The 24,431-nt window shown below is 42.3% G+C and overlaps 2 protein-coding genes across 3 annotated transcripts in view; one reads left to right on the top strand and one right to left on the bottom strand.

The window, feature by feature from the left end:
* The window catches only part of wdr43 (WD repeat domain 43), a 41,326-nt gene extending 37,963 nt beyond the window's left edge, over nucleotides 1–3,363 (bottom strand). Inside the window, exons 1-2 of the mRNA XM_064925772.1 lie at nucleotides 3,129–3,363; nucleotides 413–547 (exon numbers count right to left, since the gene is read on the bottom strand). Of these exons, the coding sequence (XP_064781844.1) occupies nucleotides 413–547; nucleotides 3,129–3,335 (342 nt within the window). The 5' untranslated portion in view covers nucleotides 3,336–3,363. The remainder of the gene's footprint in view (nucleotides 1–412; nucleotides 548–3,128) is intronic.
* trmt61b (tRNA methyltransferase 61B) lies at nucleotides 2,280–24,416 on the top strand. 2 transcript variants are annotated; one of them, XM_064925790.1, is made up of 8 exons: nucleotides 2,280–2,359; nucleotides 6,567–7,681; nucleotides 7,989–8,091; nucleotides 21,692–21,882; nucleotides 22,227–22,318; nucleotides 22,509–22,711; nucleotides 23,113–23,196; nucleotides 23,726–24,416. In XM_064925790.1, the coding sequence occupies exons 2-8, from the start codon at nucleotides 6,773–6,775 to the stop codon at nucleotides 23,758–23,760; spliced, it is 1,617 nt and encodes a 538-aa protein (XP_064781862.1). In that variant the 5' UTR covers nucleotides 2,280–2,359; nucleotides 6,567–6,772; the 3' UTR covers nucleotides 23,761–24,416. The 2 variants fall into 2 exon arrangements, with proteins under 2 accessions (XP_064781862.1, XP_064781853.1); XM_064925781.1 differs by lacking the exon at nucleotides 2,280–2,359 and adding an exon at nucleotides 6,303–6,383.
* The last annotated feature ends 15 nt before the right edge of the window (nucleotides 24,417–24,431 follow it).

Here is a 24,431-nt window from a genome sequence, read left to right as displayed (position 1 = left end):
TCAGGAAACTAGCATTTTTGTTACTTTTAGTTTAGGTCAGAAACCGTACAAAAAGTTAGCAATGCGTTCATTGGCATTTAACATTCTCTATGGGATTTTAGCATTGCTAACATGTCAGATTACAGAGTATAAGTATGGATTGAAAACAGCACCCCTTGTGTTCAGTGGCAGTGTTACCAAATATCCCAGTGTGGAACAAGGTCAATAAGGTCAGTATGAAGTTATGACAGTCTGGTCACCGCCCAAACCTATAAAGTAACACTTCCAACCATAAGGCAAACATTGTCAACTATTATGCAAGCAACATGTTTTATTTTACTAGTCAAGATGGTCTAATAGAAGTTCTCAATTGTATGATTTTTGGTACATCCCCAAATGGTCAGAGACAGTGGCGCCACATCCCACTCCTTACCAGTGTACAGTGCAGTGCTCCTTTCACTGTGCTGTAGATGATAACGCTGCCCACAGCCGTGCCCAGAGCCAACAGGTCCACCTGATTCTCCACCTGTCCTGCCTCTGATTTCCTCTTCTTCCGTTGAGGTCCCTCCTGTAGTACAAATACTCATTTGTCAATATTAACTATTAAATTCACCTTTTTAACTGACTGATAAAACTAGGGACACCGTTCATTTTCCTTGGTGCAACACTTGAGCTGTTTTGCTGGTCATGTAACCAGAGGCATTTAGATTGTTGAGTGACTTTGGGTAGAAACTACCCCTGTATCTGTGCATTAGAAATGAGTATACGAGAAGCTCTGGTTCTGACTCTCGTAACAAACACCACATTTGTTCATTACAAAATAGGGAATTTTGCAGAGCAACTACCTAAACGTACTCCCTTTTTGAAGTACACAAAGGTAATAACAGGTAAAAATATAAATGTGCACGCAACTAAGAAAATATAAAGCATTCAGTGCTTCCAATGTATTGAGCCATTATAGATTCTGACCAACCTCTCTCAAAGTCAACAAAACAAAGGAGATGATCGTGGACATCAGGAAACAGCAGAGGGAGCACCCCCCCTATCCACATCAAAGGTGGAAAGTTAAGTTCCTCGGCGTACACATCACGGACAAACTGAAAGGTCCACCCACACAGACATTCTCGTAAAGAAGGCGCAACATCGCCTCAACCTCGGGACGCTGAAGGAATTTGGCAGCAGATAGCCTAATGGTTAGAGTGTTGGGCAGTAACCGAAAGGTTGCTAGATCAAATCCCCGAGCGGACGTAAACATATCTAGTTCTGCCCTTGAACAAGGCAGTTAAATTCTTATTTACAATGAAGGGGTTCTTAACTGACTTGCCTAGTTAAATAAAAAGGTGGAATAAAAATTCAACATTTAAAAACCATGACAAGCTTCCTGTCTTGCTGTATCACAGCCTGGTATGGCAACTGCACCGCCCTCAATCGCAAAGCTCTCCAGCGGGTGGAGCGGTCTGCACAACACATCACCGGGTCAAACTACCTGCCCTCCATGACACCAACAGCACCCGATGTCACAGGAAGACCAAAAAGATCAAGAACAACCACCCGAGCCACTGCCTGTTCACCCCGCTCCCATCCAGATGGCCAGGCCAGTACAGGTGCATCAAAGCTGGGAACAGCGAGACTGATTTCCTTGCTATAGAAGCTTTTTTTCAATCACTAACTGCTGCCTACATTGGAACCCAATCACTAGTCACTTTAATAAATGTATCACTAATCACTTTAAACAATGCCGCATTAATAATGTTTACGTCTGTATTAGATAGTTAGGGAATTTTTAGTTATTACTGCAATGTCAAAACTAGAAGCACTTCGCTCCACTGCTAACCACGTGCATGGGACCAATAACATTTGATTTGACCTGTGCATGGTGAGTGATTCACATTGGGGTGGCGAAACGTCCGTTTTCAGTTGCTTGTAAATTTGTATCTATACCTTTTTTAAAGTACATGTCAGTTGTAACAGGAGTAAATGATAGTTGCTCAGGGAAATTCCATATATGGTGAGTATCAAACTTATTTTGACAAGGCTTGCGGAGCTGTCAAATGGAAGTTTGAGTTGGAGCTTCCTGGGTGTTGGGAGCCATGAAATACTCATCTTCGACATTGCTTACAGGTAACCCTTGCATTGACAGGAAGCCGAAATCATAGTAACTAGACCACAAAAGCCAACTGTAAAATCACTAAGTTGTCAAAACGGTTTCTTATTGTGACACTAAATACCATGTCACTTGAATAGCCACCCCCCTACTCATCACCTGTTTTACTTTAAACGTGTAGCTGCCTAGATTCATACTAAAGGGAGTACGGTTAAATAGATTGTCGTGAAGTGTCCCTTGTCAGAACGCCTAGATTTAAAGTGATTTCCGTAGCAGGTAAGGCGAGAGTTTGATAACCCTACCCCTTTTCCTTACTTCAACCGGTTTAATAACCTGCCACGTTATCCTAACCTGGTGCTTAAATTACCCTACTACGAAAAAGCACTTCGGCATCGAAGTGGCGTGAAGTGTTTCCCATCTGACACGTATATGAAATGATAGCTAACAAGTTAAAGGTGGGTAAACGTGGTCGAAAAACGCATTACTGTGGTCAAATTCAATGACATAAAAAAATAAGACAAAGCAAATAACTCCACAGTCGTGTATTGTTGTTATACGTTAGAGGGGTACGGAAAATAACGTTACAAAATTGGATTTGGAAATCAAAATCTGCGTCACATGGTGAATAGGTAGCTAACGTTAGCTAGATATTCTAATCAAGCTAGCTAACCCTTTACGGTTGGCCATTTACATTTGTGTTAGTATTTGAAGAACAACTGTCCTTGTTATATGTATTTGTTTGACTTATTAGTCGTTCTTAGTCTGAATCAAGACACATTCAAGGAACTCGTGGCAATTTGGGGCTACCACCATGTGCAACTAACATGTGCGTCCTGCAGGACAGGAGGTAACGTTAGCTAACGTTAGTTTCAACAAGCTAAACGTGGCAAATACAACACACAACAGAATTGTAAACGACTTAAGAAATAATTCCATCACAAATAGATATAATAACGTAAGTCTAAATGCATTTATTTGATTAAAGTTATCAGAAAGTTGTTTTACTAGCAGGAACGCCTGGGCCTACGCCTCCCCCGACACATACCTTGGCCTTTCGGCATGGTCCCCAAGATATGCAGGTACAAGTGGCACTTAAGTGTGCTGAAGGCACGTATTCTTGATTAAGTGTTTTAATATCTGTGTTCCAAATACGAAGTCTGCCATCCTGAGCACATAAAGCAAGGTATTGACGTGACTTTGGAGAGAAAACGCAGGGGAGCCCCAAAGAAAAACTACCTCCATCAGCCGCCATTATTAAACCAATGTCTGCGTGGATTGCCAAGAACCACGTGTTTATTGCCCACAGAGCAGGCGCGTTGGTGCATCAGTTGGAGACTTTTCATTGGTTAGTGTGAGATTTTTGGGGCGTGGTTAGAATTAAAAGTGTGAAAATGGGAGGAGATATGTATTCAATGACGAAGAAAGAGTACAAGCTGTGTTCGAATACTCACAATAACATACTTTATACGACATACTTAATGAGTTCATTTTAGTAGAATAACGGTATCCTTTCAGTTGAGCATACTAGCGCTTCGCCTTTCTACCGGAAATGGATGCTGTTGCTGTGCAACCTCTTACCATCATAACAAATGACTAGCAAGACATTTTACGTATTTTCGTAAATTCAATCTGGGGTGCCACAGTGCGCTCTGGGCGTTCATAAATTTAGAGCGTTTCCCCTCTGAAGCGTTCAGAGCGCACACTGGACGCTCTGGCGGAGGAGTAGGAGTGATTCGAGCATTCTGACTATCACAACAAGCTAAATGGTTCGCTACGTCGACACAAATGATAGAACATCTCAATGACAATTGTACTGGTCCTATCAGAGCTGGATAGGCTGTTTTCATGTTATCCAGAGCGTTGGTGACTGTAACTGTGCTGCGGGCAAAAATGTAATTAGTTTTTTCCCCCTAAATTTACTGACACCGGACATATTCAACTGGTGTTGAGCATTTGTAAATTCGTCAGTCATACTGTGTTCTGGAACACAGCGATTTATGTCCATTGAGAACGCACTATACCTTTTAGCTAGATTTTTTTTTACATAGGTAAGAATGACTTGAATAATCAAGCTAAACGTTGGGTAGTTAGTTAGAAATCATACAGTTAATATACTGGCAAGTTCGATGTATTAGTAACCAGCTAACGTTAGGTAACTATGTTACGTTGCTAGCTAACATACTGGTACCTAGTACTGCTGTAATGATGATCTATGTGGTGTGTAAGGTTAGCGAAATCAAAAAATTGTCAGCCAGTGTAGCTTGTCTTTGAAAAAGCATTACTTTATTACATTGCTCAACATGTCATAATTAGTTAAAGCAATGAATTTGTATCCGCTCTCGTTGGTCACACTTCGGCTACATGTTTTCCGCCATTTTCTACAAATCTGAAAACGTTGAAGCCACGCCCATTTTCGGAAGAACTAACTAATGGGCCCAAAAAGAACGGAAATAGTGTCCACTACTTAGTATACTTCGGTAGCATTCCAAACACTTAGGACACCCACTCGCCTCAGGCCTCAAATTAAGTGGACACTTCTGATGACGTACCATGACGTCTGACGAGCCAACACTTGTAGGACGTGTGGAACGCCGTTTGGATTTTTGCATGTCAAAAGAGATAATAACACGATTTGACGTTCCAAATAAGCTTGTTGACCAATCAGGACCTGAATATGACTGCACGTCACATACATTTAAGGCATTCATAAATGTTTTACGTAGTTATTACTCATTGATTACACATTCACTCATATTTCATATGTCACAGCGATTCATCGATATGTATGCTATGATGCTGGTAAACAAGCAGCAACAGCGCTGGTCATAAAAAATGCAAACAATGTTCTACCGCAAAAACATAGCAAAACGACAATCTGTTTCATTAGCTATAGTTACCTAGGTGTAATCTAAAATAACTAATTTTCTTATTTGATCACTGGTGGTCGGACCCATCTATGTGAAGCTAGCCACAATAAGGATTCGCCACAACAATCGACTTTGCAGTTAGCCTTCAAAATAAGTGTCATTGACAGTGATGCAAATGAATACAAATAGTAGAATTATGACATAATTGAATAGATCATGCTAAACGAGGTTGAATTGTTATATAAAATCAACAAAAGACTATTTGTTAATTTGACAAAAATCTGTTGAAATTACACTGGATGTATTAGACTTTAGAATTGCATGAGGGGCATACTTATTTCACTGTACAGTATTTGTATTTATTTATTAATATATATATATATATATATATATATATATATATATATATATATATATATATATAACCTTTATTTAACTAGGCAAGCCAGTTAAGAACAAATTCTTATTTACAATGAAGGCCTAGGAACAGTGGGTTAACTGCCTTGTTCAGTGGCAAAACAACAGATTTTTCTTTACCTTGGCAGCTTGGGGATTCGATCAAGCAGCCATTATGTTACTGGCCCAACACTGTAACCACGAGCCTAACCTATGGATTGTGGATCAATGACATGGGGTATCAGTCTACTCAGTGACACCCAGAGAACATTAGTGTTGTAGCTCTTATTGTGGGACTCTGAAAGAACTGTGAATTGAGCCACATTTATTGTCAACCTATGTGTATTGAACACTATTCCAAAGGAAAAACAATACTGCGTAGATGTTTTGGAGTCTGATAACTCTGAGGAGGACTTTGGGAAAAAATATCTTGGGTATTGAGTAGACTGATAACGTATTTCATTGATCCCCAATTCTTAGGTAAAGCTGTACAGTGCAATATGAAAGTCAATACACACAATAGGCTGACTCGGGAGGTGCTTTCATACAGTCACAGTCCCGCGATAAGAGCTACACCTCTAATATGTGTGTAAACTCTACTCAGTTGTGTTCTTCTTCACATTCCAACCTTGTTTAACATTATCTAAACTAAATATGATATGATTCCACCATTTGTAATCGTCTGCATCACTTTCAAATAGGTACTTTTACTTTGAAGGCAAACAGCAAATTCCAATATTGTGCCTATTCGTTATTGTGGCAAGTTTCTTAACACATAACCCTGTCTGGTCGAGCATCATGAAGCTAGCTGGCTGCTTATAACGTTAGCATTGGGTAACAGGGTTTAGTAGCTGGCAAGCTATTTATTTTCATGAATTGAAGTTTTCAATTTTAATAGGCTAACAACAAGTGGCACCATCTAGTGGTAAATAGAAAGTACGGCATCCGTGGTCTGTCGCTTTGCATTGACGTAGAACACTTGCGTTTTCCAGCATGGCGACATCCATAGTGTAAAGCAACGGGCAAGGACCGAAACGGTTAGTTAATGACATTTAAAAAAGAAAATAGGTGATCTATGCACAATGTCTTCTGTACGCTATCTGCCATTACCTCCTGAAATGTAAACGCGCTGTCAATTTTGTTCATGATTCTTGATGTAAATGTATAGTATATTGTATATTTATAATTACTCTCGTTTCTGCCTTCTCTCATTTGTGAAGGACCGGACTTTTCAAATGTGGGTTATTATTCTCCATCAAGGTTCGTTGTGAAATCGAGTCACTGTCAGTATCATATGTCACTTGTCAAGTGTCACTTAGTGATTTGAAAAAGCATTGTGAACACTGAATGCAACATGCTGGTGTCATGAAAACACTGTCCACATGCTACCAATTCAGCACACCCAGTTTTACTCCACTTCGCACTGATGTCTGTTGGATTTCAGATAGGTCTTTTCACACAAAGACTGGTGCGGATATGTGTCACCTGCATTGGCCAGCAGGGATACAGGCAGTTCCTTCCCAAAAGTCGACTCCCTACATGTACACTGTACACAAGGAGCTTTGGGACTGATCCTAAGGGGGAGAAAGGGGAAAATGAGAACGGGAGCAAAACAACAGACAACCTTGACCCCTCACCCCAGACTCTAACCCCTATGCACACCCAGGGAAGAGGTTTGTTTGGTAAAAGGCGACCACTCTCACCCTTGGAGAGGATTAGTCGCCTTTTGCCTCAGGACTCACTAGCCCCAGAATTGTTGGCACTGAGAGAGGAGGAGAACCTGGAAGTGGAACAGGGGGAACCTGATGGGATTGGGGTTCAAAAAGACCACAATACTTCAGCAGCCTCGGTGACTGAGACTAAGACCCACAGCTCACAAGGAGAAGTAGAAAGTGCAGAACCACAGGTGCACATAGGACATGACACAGTTAGACCGAGAGAAGAAAAAGAGGAGGGTACTGTCATTGATAACACAGTACTAGAGCCAAATGGTTGCCCGATTCTCAGAGAGGTAAACAATTCTTCACAAGTGGAGGGATATGTGACTCCTATGACTCCCACCCTTCTTCCCGGGGAGCATTTACTCACTTTTGGGGAACTGCTGTTGGCGGAGTACCGGAAGAAGGGCCGCGTGGAGTTTAGGAAGATGTTTCAGCTGCAGGATGGGCAACGTCTCCAGAGCAGTTGGGGCACCATCGGACACAGTGACATCGTCGGCCGCCACGCAGGAGACTTCATTCGGACCATCCACGGGACACCCATCCTTATACGGCGGCCCAACCTGGAGGAATACGTGCTTTATATGAAGAGGGGGCCGGCAATCGCCTATCCAAAGGTATTGTATGTAGCAGATGCTCCTTTCTGGCACTGGAAGAGGCATAACCTTTTTTCCCCAGAATACATCATGCTACTGAGCAGTATTATTGTTGCTTATGGAGAGTGCATGCAGTGCAATCACCGACGCAATGGTATAGTCTTGACTGTTGGCTTGGCTTGTGGAATCAAACATTACATGATTTGATATCAGAGATTATACTTTAACTGCACAATACATACTAATCTACAACAGCTCATTGTAGGAAAGACTTATATCCTATGTTTTTCTGTCTCTTTCACACTCTCTTCTTTCTTCCTCTCTCCAGGATGCCAGTATGATGCTGATGATGATGGACGTCACAGAGGGAGACTGTGTGTTGGAGTCAGGCTCCGGGTCAGGGGCCATGTCGCTTTTCCTGTCCCGAGCTGGTTTGTATATTTATTTTATCACCCGTTTGCTATGAGTCATGAGTGGAAGTGGACAAATGCTTGTGTGGCTGGTTGTCATACAATAGAGGGGAAAGATAAACTGCATCCATATCTTAAGCCTTCACTAGGATGAATCAGAAAGCCTTATTCTCAACGTGAATAGTCCAAGATTGGCAATTTGGGGTTTCACCGATACCCCTCGTTCTTGTCTTGGTCCTGTGTGACTCAGTCGGTAAGCGTTTGCAACGCCAGGGGTTATGGGTTTGATTCCCGCTGGGGCCAAACAAACAGTCATGCGTTTATACATTTTTGTAAGTCACCTGGATGCACTCTGGGGTTTCACAAAGTGCAGGACAAGCCATTCAATCAGTGTGTTATCATACGGCTAGATATACCTACTTAGATGTTGGAAGCAAATCTAATTTTATTTGTTGCGTACACGTGTTTAGCCGATGTTATTGTGGGTTTAGCGAAATGCTTGGGTTCCTAGCTCCAACAGTGCATTACACACAAATGTAAAAGAATGGAATACATTTTTCTTAAGGTGAGCGATGTCGGACTGTGTGTGTGCGTGTGTATATACACATACACACAGTTGAAGTTTACATACACCTTAGCCAAATACATTTAAACTCAGTTTTTCACAATAATCCGAGTAAAATTTCCCAATTCAGTTAGGATCACCACTTTATTTTAAGAATGTGAAATGTCAGAATAATAGTTGAGTGATTTATTTCAGCTTTTATTTCTTTCATCACATTCCAAGTGGGTCAGAAGTTTACATACACTCAATTTGTATTTGGTAGTAAATTGTTTAACTTGGGTCAAATGTTTCTGGTAGCCTTCCACAAGCTTCCCAAAATAAGTTTGGTGAATTTTGGCCCATTCCTCCTGACAGAGCTAGTGTAACTGAGTCAGGTTTGTAGGCCTTCTTGCTCACACACACCTTTTCAGTTCTACCCACAAATTTTCTATAGGATTGAGGTCAGGGCTTTGTGATGGCCACTCCAATATCTTGACTTTGTTGTCCTTAAGCCATTCTGCCACAACTTTGGAAGTATGCTTGCGGTCATTGTCCATTTGGAAAACCCATTTGCGACCAAGCTTTATCTTGAGATGTTGCTTCAATATATCCACATACTTTTCCTGCCTCATGATGCCTTCTATTTTGTGACTTGCACCATTCCCTCCTGCAGCAAAGCACACCCACAACATGATGCTGCCACCCTCGTGCTTCACGGTTGGTGTTACGAATCCCTTTTGGCCCGACAGTCTAGGGGGGATGGTAATGAGACTCGTAACATAACTCATGCAAATTATTATTGTGACAAAGTAAAAGTGTGAACGAAATAACCACGACAACAGAAATCTACCGTCAAACTCTAGGTTTATTTATAAACACACGGTAATGGGGGGAGCAGGAAAAGGGGCTGAGCTGGACCCAAGGAAAGAAACAATAAGTATTCAAAAACACCCCTAAGCTAGACTAGCCTACTTTAACAACAGCTAACTAACCAAAAATACAGTGGGTGGTCCGCCCAGTTCTAACTAGTGTATTTAACAAAGTTCACCTACGGGTAGTGTATGCCCATGGGCGACTTGTCTTGGTTTCCCCCTTTTCCCACCAGCAACAAAAACACCATAACCAAAAACAATACTCACAGGTGATGACAAAGTGCTATGAGGTGCTTAAACAAAAGCGAGGTTAAGACACAAAGCGAGCGTGAAACACAGAGACCTACAGACATGGCATTTACAGAGAGGCTGGGCTGAGCTCCAGAACAAACAAATGATGGGGTTTTTAAACCATGGGGAAGGAACTGTGATAGGTCAGGAAATAGGAGGAGGTGTGTCTTCTGATTGATGATTGATTGTTGACTGATTGGGGAGTGATGATTTTCACCTGAGAGGGGAGAAGGAGAGAAAAGAAACACACAGGATACACACAGGATAACTGTATCCGTAATCCCCCCCACCCTTAAAAGAGCAACCCTAGGGGTTGCGACTACAGTATTTCTATGAATACTCACAACAAAGCAACAACCTTGCAAAACATGCAGAAATCATTTTCACACACGAGACAAAGCATCTGCCAACACATTATCAGAACCCTTTTTGTGGCGGATCTCCAAATTATAATTTTGTACAATCAGCGCCCAACGCATAAGGCGCTGGTTCTGGTTGTACAGTCGGTGGAGAAAAACTAAGGGGTTATGGTCAGTATATACAATCACGGGTAGAGCACTGGAACCAATATATACTTCAAAGTATTGCAGAGCCAACAACAAAGCAAGAGCTTCTTGTTCTATTGTCGCATAGTTTGTTTGACACTTATTAAATTTACGTGAAAAATAACAAACGGGATGATCCACTCCACTCTTGTCCTGCTGCAGTAGAACAGCACCAGCACCTCTGGCACTAGCATCTACCTCAAGTTTGAACGGTTGTTCAAAATCTGGAGCAGCAAGTACAGGTGTACTACATAAGAGTGCTTTCGCTGATTCAAAAGCGCTCTTACAATCAGGGGACCACACAAATGATCTAGCCGGACTAAGCAAATCGGTTAATGGAGCAACTACCGCAGAGAAATTTTTACAGAAGCTACTGTAGTAGCCTACCATCCCTAAAAAGCGGCGTAGCTCTCGTCTGGTGGTAGGTGCAGGGAATGCAGTTATAGCCAAGACCTTGGCATCAACAGGGCGCACCTGTCCATGGCCAACCTCTTTACCGAGATAGGTAACAGTAGCCTTCCCAAACTCGCACTTTGCCAAGTTCACGGTTAGAGAAGCAGCTGCCAACCGTTCACATACTACCCTTATCGAGTCAACATGATCTGACCACTCAGACGAATAAATCACTAGGTCATCAAAGTATGCACTACAATTAGGAACGCCAGCTAATACGGAGTTAACCAGTCGTTGGAAGGTGGCTGGTGCATTTCGCATCCCAAAAGCCATGACTGAGTACTGTAGGAAGTTGTCTGGGGTCACAAAAGCAGAAATCTCAGAAGCACGTGAAGTTAACGGAACCTGCCAGTAACCTTTTAAGAGGTCTAACTTAGTTACATACTTAGCAGCACCAATAGTGTCGATACAGTCGTCCAGTCGGGGTAACGGGAACGAATCTGGCATTGTGACAGAATTTACCTTTCGATAATCCGTACATAACCTGGACGTACCATCAGGTTTAGGAACCAAAATGCAAGGAGAACTCCAAGGGCTTGAACTTGGCTTAGCCAGGTCATTCTCCAACAAATATCTCACCTCATCCCTCATTATCTTCCTCTTGGAAGCGTTGATACGATATGGGTGTTGCTTGATAGGTGTAGCATTTCCAACATTGTCATGTTCCAACACATTTGTGCAAGTAGGAACGTCATTAAAGAGACATGGAAAACTGTGTAGTAGCCTCACAATATCATTGGCCTGTCCATCCGTTAAATGAACCAGACCGGATTGGATAGACAGCAGCATTTCTGAGTTGGGCAATCTAACACACTGCTGCTGAGTATTGCGCAACTCCAAGCCATCAACATCATCAATATGACAGTCCACAATCATAGCAGTAGTAGCAGAGAAGACAGCAGTACCTTCCTATGTTTTTGAACTCTCTAAATGTGTGATGGGTCGGGTGTGGTAAGCTTTCAACATGTTAATGTGACACACACGAGATTGGCGTTGTCTATCAGGAGTTTGAAGCACATAGTCAGTTTCACTTATTTTCTTTTCAATTAAATAAGGACCCGAGAAACGAGCTGACAGTGAAGATCCTGGAACAGGTAATAACACCAGTACTTGGTCACCTGGCTGTAGTGGACGAGAAACAGCCTCTTTATCATAATGTATTTTCATGCTCCTCTGTGAGGAAGACAGAGCTTCCTTTGCGAGAGCACAAGCTTGGTGTAGGCGCTCACGAAAGCGACTAACGTAGTCCAACACATTCTCATCTCTGGTACACAACTCTTGGGACAAGAACTGTTCTTTAAGGACTTTCATTGGTCCTCTCACTGTGTGACCAAACACCAGTTCAGCCGGGCTGAAACCTAGGGACTCCTGCACAGTTTCACGAGCAGCAAACAAAACTAGAGGAACTCCCTCATCCCAATCTTTCTCAGATTCCAAACAATATTTACGTAGCATAGACTTCAGTGTCTGATGCCATCTTTCAAGTGCACCCTGAGACTCTGGGTGATAGGCGCTTGACACACGGTGCGTAATTGACAAGGATTTTAACACCTGCCTGAAGAGCTTGGATAGGAAATTGGTACCTTGATCGCTTTGTACCACCCTAGGTAACCCGAATGTCGTGAAGAATTTTATTAAGGCTTTACTCACTACCGGGGCTGTAATCCTTCTCAGAGGAATGGCCTCGGGGTATCTTGTAGCCATACACATTATCGTTAACAAAAACTGGTTAATCGATTTTGTCTTCGGTAACGGTCCGACACAATCAACCACCACATGCTCGAATGGTTCACCTATGACAGGTATGGGACAAAGAGGAGCGGGAGGAATAACCTGATTTGGTTTTCCTGTTATCTGACATGTGTGGCATGTCCGACAGAACTGAGCCACATCTTGTTTTAAACCCGGCCAAAAGAAATGTCGAAGGATCCGATCATAAGTTTTTGTGATTCCTAAATGACCAGACCACTGGTGATCATGAGCAAGGGATAACACATTTTGTCGAAAGGCTGTAGGAATTACTATTTGGTAAACAGCATTCCAATCTCCATCTGCGTCAACATGGGATTTCCATTTACGCATGAGGAGATTACCATCAATGAAGTAAGCCACGTTCTTCTTCTTCACATCTTCCAATGAGACAACACTAGAAAAACATTTAGCAAGCTTGTTGTCAACCTTTTGGTTAGCAATCAGCTGCTCACGAGTGACTGGTAACTGTATTGCATCAGCAATAAGTTCAACGTTCTTTGATTCTTTCCTAGGCTGTTTGTCAGAGGTGATCAGCTTCTCAGAGGTATCACACAATCCATCCTCTTGATCAACCTCTTTGAACAGAACAGTGTTCGACAAATCTATCTCATCACCCTCTTGTCGTGCCTGAGCACGAGTGACAGCACAAGCGGGGAACACATGTGGATAACTCTGTGCCAGCTCATTCGAGAGAGAGTGGTCACTTTTATCCAATACTTCCAATACGGGTACTACATTTCCTCCGGCAATATCGTTACCCATTATAAAGGTCACACCTTTCATTGGCAACATAGGGCGTACCCCCACTCTGAATATTCCACTGATTAACTCAGAGTGTACTTTCACAAAGTGCAATGGCACTGGGACAAAACCCATTTCAATACCCTGCACTAACACACTGGAACCACAGTATGTATCGTGAGATAAGGGCAACACATCAGACAATATAAACGACTGCGCCGCACCAGTATCTCTAAGGATTTTAACCGGTCGTTGAGACGCTTCGTCATTCGTTAGGGACACAAACCCCTCATAAATGAATGGTTCATAACTGTGGTCGGGGACTGAGACTTTCAAACTACAGTTACCCGGAGGCACCTGTTTTGTTGCAGACCTCACAACCGTACAAAGTAGAGCAACACCTGTTGGTGGCTTGGCACGAAGAGGCATCCCTTGTTTGCGTTTAAGCAGGAAGCAATCATTAATCATATGTCCTACTTTATGACAATAGAAACATGGACGCTCATTCTTCTGGCGTGCTTGACATACTACTGCTGGACGACTAGGGCTAAAGGTAGGAAACTCAGTGGCTCTACTCTCAGTTTGAGCCGAAAACACACTTGTGCATCAACACAAACTCGTCTGCCAACACAGACGCTTCTGCCAGGGATGATACTTTCTGTTCGTTTAGGTAAACTACAATGCGTTCGGGTAAGCAATTTTTAAACTCTTCCAACAAGATTAACTCCCGGAGAGAGTTGAAATCAGTTACCTTACTAGCAGCATGCCATTTATCAAACAGATTTCCCTTGTCTCTAGCAAATTCCACATAAGTCTTACTAGAAGACTTTCTATGAGACCTAAATCTCTGTCGGTATGCCTCAGGCACAAGCTCATAGGCACGAAGAACAGTAGCTTTGACCACTTCATAATTCAAACTGTCCTCCAGAGGTAGCTCTGACAAAACCTCTTGGGCTTTACCAGTTAATTTACACTGAAGTAATAGGCACCAAACCTCTTCAGGCCATTTCAATGCTACGGCTATACGCTCAAATACACAAAAATAGGAGTCAACCTCTGACTCTCTGAACAAAGGTACTAAGACAATCTGCCTACTAATGTCAAACGTGTTTGAGGACACAGCAGGTGAGGACGGCTCACAAACAGGCACAGTAGGACCGGAGGCTAGCCTTGCTGTCTCTGCCTCAAGTTCCATCTGGCGCATTTTGAACTCCAACTGCCTTTGTTCTCTGTCTGCCTCAATTTTACACATCTCCAACTGGAGAGTCTCTCGCCTAATTTGGGCTCTCTCTTCCACCTCCATTTGGAACTGTGCTAAACGGACATCCCTCCTGGCATCACCATTTGACAGTGGGGAGAGTGGATCAAAATGAGACAATGTGGCTGGTGTTTTAGCCTCTCCCTCATTATCAGACACCAATGGGCTTACAGGAGCAGCAACATCCGCTACAGGGGTAGTAGGCTCAGGCAGCGGTAACACAAGCACCTGCTCTTCCAACAATACATTTAATACTAGCCGTTTCACCTCCGCCTTAACTAAACTCTGCGGAATCGATACTGAATAATGGTCAGCCAAGGTCATTAAATCAACTCTACGACATTTGTCAAAAACCTCCCACGAAGGGTTATCCAAAAAAAAATTCAAATCAAAAGTAGTCATTTTACACTACTTCACAAGTGCCAAAGAAAATAGCAAACACTAATGCTACTTCAGCTATGACGCTCAACACTGAACTATACCACTACAACAATCTACATGAGCGGCATGGGTGTCAGTTATGACAGATCCCGGACGAGGCTCCACTTATGTTACGAATCCCTTTTGGCCCGACAGTCTAGGGGGGATGGTAATGAGACTCGTAACATAACTCATGCAAATTATTATTGTGACAAAGTAAAAGTGTGAACGAAATAACCACGACAACAGAAATCTACCGTCAAACTCTAGGTTTATTTATAAACACATGGTAATGGGGGGAGCAGGAAAATGGGCTGAGCTGGACCCAAGGAAAGAAACAATAAGTATTCAAAAACACCCCTAAGCTAGACTAGCCTACTTTAACAACAGCTAACTAACCAAAAATACAGTGGGTGGTCCGCCCAGTTCTAACTAGTGTATTTAACAAAGTTCACCTACGGGTAGTGTATGCCCATGGGCGACTTGTCTTGGTTTCCCCCTTTTCCCACCAGCAACAAAAACACCATAACCAAAAACAATACTCACAGGTGATGACAAAGTGCTATGAGGTCCTTAAACAAAAGAGAGGTTAAGACACAAAGCGAGCGTGAAACACAGAGACCTACAGACATGGCATTTACAGAGAGGCTGAGCTGAGCTCCAGAACAAACAAATGATGGGGTTTTTAAACCATGGGGAAGGAACTGTGATAGGTCAGGAAATAGGAGGAGGTGTGTCTTCTGATTGATGATTGATTGTTGACTGATTGGGGAGTGATGATTTTCACCTGAGAGGGGAGAAGGAGAGAAAAGAAACACACAGGATACACACACACAGGATAACTGTATCCGTAACAGTTGGGATGGTGTTCTTCAGCTTGCAAGCTTCCCCTTTTTCCTCCAAACATAACGATGGCCATTATGGCCAAACAGTTCTATTTTGTTTCATCAGACCAGTGGACATTTTTCCAAAAAGTACTATCTTTGTTTCCATGTGCAGTTGCAAACCGTAGTCTGGATTTTTTTATGGTGGTTTTGGAGCAGTGGCTTCTTCCTTGCTGAGCGGCTTTTCTGGTTATGTTGATATAGGACTCGTTTTACTGTGGATATAGATACTTTTGTACCTGTTTCCTCCAGCATCTTCACAAGGTCCTTTGCTGCTGTTCTGAGATTGATTTGCACTTTTCGCACCAAAGTGCGTTCATCTCTAGGAGACAGAATGCGTCTCCTTCCTGAGCAGTATGACGGCTGCGTGGTCCCATGGTGTTTATACTTGCATACTATTGTTTGTACAGATGAACGTGGTCCCTTCAGGTGTTTGGAAATTGCTCCCAAGGATGAACCAGACTTGTGGAGGTCTACAATTTATTGGTCTTGGCTGATATCTTTTGATTTCCCATGATGTCAGGCAAAGAGGCACTGAGTTTAAAGGTAAGCCTTGAAATACATCCACACGTACACCTCCAATTGTCTCAAATGATGTCAATTAGCCTATCAGAAGCTTTTAAAGCCATGACATCATTTTCTGGAATTTTCCAAGCTGAAAAAAGTCACAGTCAACTTAGTGCATGTTAACTTCTGACCTGCTGGAATTGTGATCCAGTGAAATAATTTGTCTGTAAACAATTGTTGGAAAAATTACTTGCCATGCACAAAGTAGATGTCCTACCCGACTTGCCAAAACTATAGTTTAACAATACATTTGTGGAGTGGTTGAAAAACAATTTTTAATGACTCCAACCTAAGTGTATTTAAACTTCCTACTTCAATTTTGTGTGTGTATGTATATATATATATCTATATGGACACACCTACTCATTGAAGGGTTTTTCTGTCATTTACTCTTTTCTACACTGTAGAAAAAGCTTTGAAATAACACATGGAATAATGGAGTAACCAAAAAAGCTTCACCTGCAATGCTTTTCCAACCGTCTTGAAGATATTCCCGCATATGCTGAGCACTTGTTGGATGCTTTCTCTTCACTCTCCAGTCCAACTCATCGCCAACCATCTCAATTGGGTTGAGGCTGTGTGATTGTGGAGGCCAGATCATCTGATGCAGCACCATCACTCTCCTTGGTCATATAGCCCTTACACAGCCTGGAGGGAGCAAACCAGGTGGGAGTGCGTATCACTGCGGAATGCTGTGGTAGCCATGCTGGTTAAGTGTGTCTTGAATTCTAAATGATTGGATGACATCGTCACCAGCAAAGCACCTCCACACCATCACACCTCCTCCATATTTCATGGTGGGAACCACACATGGAGAGATCATCCTTTCACCTACTCTGCATCTCACCAAAAATCTCACGTTTGGACTCACCAGACCAAAAGGACAGATTTCCACCGGTCTAATGTCCATTGGTCATGTTTCTTGGTCCAAACAAGTCTCTTCTTCTTATTGGTGACCTTTTAGTAGTGGTTTCTTTGCAGGTATCAACCATAAAGGCCTGATTCACACTTGGTATTTTATTTGGATCCCCATTGGCTGATGGAATGGAGTTCCATGCAATAATGGCTCTAAATAATACTCTACTCTTTCTTGAATTTGTTCTGGATTTGGGGACTGTGAAAAGACCCCTGGTGGCATGTCTGGTGGGATAAGTGTGTGTCAGAGCTGTGTGTAAGTTGACTATGCAAACAATTAGGAATTTTCAACACATTAATGTTTCTTAGTAGAAGTGATGCAATCAGTCTCTGATCAACTCTTAGCCAAGAGAGACTGGTATGCATAGTATTTATATCAGTCCTCTGATTACAATGAAGAGCAAGACGTGCTGGGCCAGCTGCAGCTTAACTAGGTCTTTCCTTGCAGCACTGGACCACACTCTGTGAAGCTTTTGTTTGGGCTGCAATCTGAGGTGCAGTTCACTCTAATAAACTTATCCTCTGCAGCAGAGGTAACTCTGGGTCTTCCTTTCCTGGGCCGGTCCTCATGAGCCAGTTTCATCACAGCGCTTGATGGTTTTCGCATCTGTTTTTGAAGAAATTTTCCGGATTGACTGACCTTAATGTCTTAATTAAGCTTGGAATGTGCTGAATAAAGGAAAGGCAATCACATGTTGACAGGCACTGATGGAGAGATGTGGTTTAGTGAGGGATGAGGTCAGGTCACATTTAAGGGAGAAGGAACAGTTGATTGCCCGTATCACTTAATTTCCTGCCTAGCAATAAAGTTGTAATGTTTAGAGAGATGTCACCCAAATTGGGGTATGTATACTACCACTGGTGGAAATATGTCTTTGTCTAATGCAGCTGTATGACCCAATGGGTGAATAAACTTGGTTTAACCTCTTTACTAATCATACATGAGTTTTACTCTGTTTGTTTAGAACCCAACGAAGTAATGATGGACTGTCATTTCTCTTTGCTTATGTGAGCTGTTCTTGCCATAATATGGACTTGGTCTTTTACCAAATAGGGCTATCTTCTGTATTCCCAGGTGTCTACCTTGTGAAGCTGGTTGAGAGAATGCCAAGAGTGTGCAAAGCTGCATCAAGGCAAAGGGTGGCTACTTTAAAGAGTCTCAAATATAAAATATATTTAGATTTGTTTTACTCTTTTGGTTACGACATGATTCCATGTGTTATTTCATAGTTTTGAAATAATATTTTCTACAATTGTAGAATAATAGTGAGTGTCAGTGGACCTCCAGGCTGTGTAAGGGTTATATATACCGAATGTTCTACATTCTTATACAATGTAGAAAAAACCCTGGAATGAGTAGATGTGTCCAAACTTTTGACTGGTACTGGCTACCAGCCTACATCACATCCGACCGTGATTGGGAGTTCCATAGGGCAGCTCACAATTGGCCCAGCGTCGTCCGGGTTTGTCCGGGGTAAGCCGTCATTGTAAATAAGAATTTGTTCTTAACTGACTTGCCTAGTTAAATAAAGGTTACATCCTGTTCATATGAAATGGGTAAAACCATATTTAAACATTATTAAAGTGACCAGTGTTCCATGTCTATGTACATAGGGCAGCCTCTGAGGTGCCGGGGGGAGTAATGGGGTGGTAGCTGGCTAGTGACGGTGACTAAGTTCAGGGCAGGGTACTGGGTGGAGTCCGACAAGTGATGGCTATTTAACAGTCTGATGGCTTAAATAAATAATGAAAACATGTTCAATTTGGTTTAAATAATGCAAAAACAAGGTGTTGGAGAAGTAAAAGTGCAATATGTGCCATTTAAGAAAGCTAACATTTCAGTTCCTTTCTCAGAACATGAGAACATATGAAAGCTGGTGGTTCCTTTTAACATGAGACTTCAATATTCCCAGGTAAGAGGTTTTAGGTTGTAGTTAATATAGTATTTATAGGACTATTTCTCTCTATACCATTTGTATTTCATATACCTTAGACAATTGGATGTTCTTATAGGCACTTTAGTATTGCCAGTGTAACAGTATAGCTTCCATCCCTCTCCTCACCGCTACCTGGCCTCAAACCAGGAATAAATCGACAACAGCCACCCTCGAAGCAGCTTTACCCATCGCTCCACAAAAGCCGCGGCCCTTGCAGTCCAAGTCTCAGAGCGAGTAACGTTTGAAACGCTATTAGCGCGCACCTCGATAACTAGCTAGCCATTTCACATCGGTTACACCAGCCATTAGGCTGATAGGCTTGAAGTCATAAACAGTGCTGTGCTTGCGAAGAGCTGCTGGCAAAACACACGAAAGTGCTGTTTGAATGAATTCTTACGAGCCTGCTGCTGCCAACCACCGCTCAGTCAGACTCCTCTATCAAATATCAAATCATAGACTTAATTCTAACATAATAACACACACAAATACGAGCCTTTGGTCATCAATATGGTCGAATCCGGAAACTATCATTTCGAAAACAAAACATTGATTTTTTCAGTGAAATACGGAACCGTTCGGTATTTTATCTAACGGGTGGCATCCCTAAGTCTAAATATTCTTGTTACATTGCACAACCTTCAATGTTATGTCATAATTACGTAAAATTCTGGCAAATTAGTTCGCAATGAGACAGGCTTCCCAAACTGTTGCAATTTCACCTGGTTAATATTGCCTGCTAACCTGGATTTCTTTTAGCTAAATATGCAGGTTTAAAAATATATACTTCTGTGTATTGATTTTAAGAAAGGCATGGGTGTTTATTGTTAGGTACAGTCGTCCAACGATTGTGCTTTTTTCGCAAATGCGCTTTTGTTAAGTCATCCCCCAGCGTTGCATCGATTATATCCAACGCAGGACACGCTAGATAAACTAGTAATATCATCAACCATGTGTGATAACTAGTGATTATGATTGGTTTTTATAAGTTTAATGCTAGCTAGCAACTTACCTTGGCTTCTACTGCATTCGCGTAACAGTCTTCTTGTGGAGTGCAACGAGAGGCATGTGGTTAGAGGGTTGGACAAGTTAAGTGTAAGGTTGCAAGATTGAATCCCCAGAGCTGACAGGGTGAAAATCTGTCATTCTGCCCCTGAACAAGGCAGTTAACCCACCGTTCCTAGGCCGTCATTGAAAATAAGAATGTGTTCTTGACTGACTTGCCTAGTTAAATAAAGGTATCATTTTTATATTTTTTTATCTGCAAAATCGGCTCCCAAAAATACCTTGAATAACTTCAATAACTTGAAATCGGCCCTAATTAATCGGTCATTCCGATTGATCGGTCGACCTCTACTCTGGAGAGCCCTGAGGACAGTGCAGTTGCCGTACCAGGCGGTGATGCAGCCTGACAGGATGCTCTCAATGGTGCATCTGTAAATGTTTTAAGTCTTACGGGCCAAGCCAAATTTCTTCAGCCTCCTGAGGTTGAAGAGGCACTGTTGCGCCTTCTTCACCACACTGTCTGTGTTGGTGCACCATTTTTACATTGTCCGTGTATGCCAAGGAACTTGAACCTTCTCCACTATGGCCCCATCGATGTGGATGGGGGCGTGCTCCCTCTGCTGTCTCCTGAAGTCCACGATCAGCTCCTTTTTGTTTTGTTGACGTTGAAGGTTATTTTCCTGGCACCACTCTACTAATTGATTGCATTTAATTCAAATATGAGACATAATCATTTTAATCAGAAGATACTATTAACTTGTACATTTTATTGCTAACAGAATAAATAGCAGAATAACTGCAGAATAAATAATGCTATAATTGAAAAGTGTACACCCAAGGTAAGCTACTGCCCCTTTTAAGAGCTGAAATAGATTGTGTACTCTGATTCTCACCAAATAGGTTTTCTTCTCACACTATTCAAACTCTACAATCAATAAACAGCTTAGGAAGCTACCTTAGCCTTCAGATCACATATTGCAAACCAATCTTAACTACAAACTCCACAAATGTTGGAATTTTTGTGAGTTCTTGACAATTGGTAATCAATATCCCAAAACAGCACACATTTTCCAGCGAACCTGCACATCATCATCTTCTCTCTTTTTGTGGCACCAATATGAGGATGTTGCAGTAGTCTAGTGTGTGGTGCGGGAATAATGACAAGCAAACCTGGGGAGTTTTGAGTTCACATTGCCCTAAAAAAGACGCGGAATTCAAGCGAACCGAACTCAGACCACCTCTCGATTATGGTCTCAGTTTGGTTCACTTCAGGGGCTCTTTTGAGTGGTCTGAGTTACTTTGGAGTGTTCACACTGCACAAAAAATTCAGCGACCCCTACTGAGTTTACAAAAATTGGTTGAATGGGACCAAGTGTGAAAACACCCTAAAAGTGGCTGCTTAATGGCATGTATTATTATTATTATTATTGTTCTCCCCAGTGGGCTCCAAGGGCAGTGTTATGAGTGTGGAAATCAGGGAGGACCACCACAGACGAGCCGTGCTCAACTACAACCGCTGGTGTTCCTCCTGGATCCTGCGGCGAGGAGAGGAATGGCCCGACAACGTCCAGTTTCATAACTCTGACCTGCAGGGGGCATCCTTGCTCCTCGCCGGGCGAGGGTTTCACTCTGTAAGGATATGTATTTTTTGCTTGTAATTGAGTGCATTTCACTTATAGTTTTCATTGAGCAATTCTGTAAACTGGTGTATTTTTGTATAATTGTTTTTTTTGCAGTGCAAAGCAAATCACCTTGGAAATCTTATAATTTATGATAGGGCATACAGAGAAATAGAGGGGCAGAAGTAGGGCTTGAACCCCCGTCACCATAGGGGTATGCGGGTCACGATTCGGGAGCATTACTGCTGCGCCAGATTCTGGCACTAAACATGGTTTTCAGCCCAGGAGTTGAATCTGTGTCTGGGAAACCCTCCCTTGACCAGTCACTAACCTTCAGAAACGTGTGTGTGTTTCAGATTGCTCTGGATATGATAAACCCTCAATTGGTTTTGCCCACTGTGACTCCACATCTCCATCCTGGAGCAGTTTGTGCTGTCTACCTAGCCAAGTGAGTAACCTCGACCCGTCCATGAACAACCCCTAACCCATACCCCATAAACACTGCCTACACCTGTCCAGTCCTTTCAGATCTCAAGTGTGAAGGGGTTCAGAGGTTATTTCTGGACTTTGCTTTCATGTGTGTTTTCCATTTTTGAGGTACTTTACATGTCTCCTTCACGCTCTTCTGTGTGATTTAGTATAACGCAGGTCATTGATCTACTGGAGGGCCTCCGATGCTCTGCCCTCCCCCTGCTGTGTGAACGCATCATCGAAGTGCAGCTCAGGGATTGGCTGTTGGCTCCAGCAATCCAGAAAGATGGGCGGTTCTGCCGCAGGAAAGCTCCTCCCTCAGCGAGAAACCAGGAGGAAGGGGAGAATAACAAGTCGGATGAAGAAAAAGGTGATTTCTTGTTCAAATCATCCGGTCACATGGGGATCCTATGATGTCATAATGTCTGTCTAAACTAAAGGCAATTACAATATCCCGCTGCAGTTGCATTATATTTGTATTTTTTACTAGGCAAGTCAGTCAAGAACAAATTCTTATTTTCAATGACGGCCTAGGAACAGTGGGTTAACTGCCTGTTCAGGGGCAGAACGACAGATTTTATACTTTGTCAGCTCGGGGATTTGAACTTGCAACCTTTTGGTTACTAGTCCAATGCTCTAACCACTAGGCTACACTGCCACCAGAAATGTGTTATTCTGACCCTGTCTTTCAGATGGCCACTGACATTTTCAAAATAAAAGCCCTCTATTTGGTAATATTGTGTGTCAACACACATTTTGTTATTCTTTCAGAATACACAAGCAGTCCGGAACCCGCACCATATGGGAGTGTCCCTTACATTGCTCGACCTCACCCGGAGCAAGCGAGCCACACAGGTTAGTGTCAATAACCACGTTTCCATAAAGTTAAGTCATATGACAAATCAGATGTAGACAGTCATTTAGCTGAGTATACTGGACTTCCTTTAATGGTGGTTAAGTGATGATATTTATTGGAAATTTTCATCAAGCTCATTATTTCAATGCTAATTGTTAAATATTGCTCTCATCATAACCTACCCTGTCCACTTTACCAGCAAACTATTGTCTAGATTAGAGAGCATGCGCCAAATCCAGATAGGGCAAGTTTGATATTTATGTGTAGTTTGGATAATGCAATGGGAACACAATGAACCACATAAGCACCAAGTGGTTTATGTGCCCCACGTCATCATGCACAGCCTTAAGTCAGTTTGATGGAAAATGTGCATATTTGATCATGAAACCACTACATAACCTATTCGATGTGGGGTCTGTTGGGATAGATATGATTTTCTGCTATAGAGAATTGGGCAGCTCTTCATCTGCTACATTCAGAATACATCCATGGTCTTGTGTTGTTCACTGTGACATTTTGTCCTTTCAGCATTCCTGGTGAAACTGAGGAAGAGTCAGGGGTAGCGAGCCTCCGAAGACCCATCAGAGGAGTGATTGGGTGTATTATATTCATAAATAAGTGTGATTTGGTACTGCAGAGGAGAATGTAGTTGCCCTATAATCAGTCTAGAAATTGAAATTCATACTGCTTGACAACACACCAAATATAAAGACTCAATAAAACACCAAACTAAGGGGGACATAAGCCTTTATTGTCAGTATCACAGAACATACCCAAACCTTCACTCATGGACCAAATGCTGTACAGATCCTTCCAGCTGATTTATATTTAAGGAATTAGTCAACAATTCCCACCCCATGTGCAAGACCTTGAAGTGCTATAGCAAATAAATAAGTGTTTTGAGGGATTAATCAGTTCTGTTAAGAGTGTCCACCTTTAAGGAATAATAGCACAGAGGCCCCGAGAGTTTGACTTAAGTCCTTGTACATAAAAAGTATACACAGAACAATGTGAAGCGAATGTTTTACATTTCATGACGTGTCAGGACAGTTGAGGGAAATGTTACATGCCTTTATCCAAAGTTAAGCCCTGAACCAATTCCTAACTTGATAAATGAGACAACTACACTCGAGTTACACAAATCCTCAAGATAGGATTTATTCCCCTGTGAATGTTAGTTTCCATTTAAACCACCTAATCGAGGTAGAGCAGTAAATTGGCATTCTATAGATGT

The sequence above is a fragment of the Oncorhynchus masou genome, chromosome 2 (assembly GCF_036934945.1).
Source record: "Oncorhynchus masou masou isolate Uvic2021 chromosome 2, UVic_Omas_1.1, whole genome shotgun sequence".
Lineage (NCBI taxonomy): Eukaryota > Metazoa > Chordata > Actinopteri > Salmoniformes > Salmonidae > Oncorhynchus > Oncorhynchus masou.
This window is presented reverse-complemented; position numbering and strand designations above follow the sequence as displayed.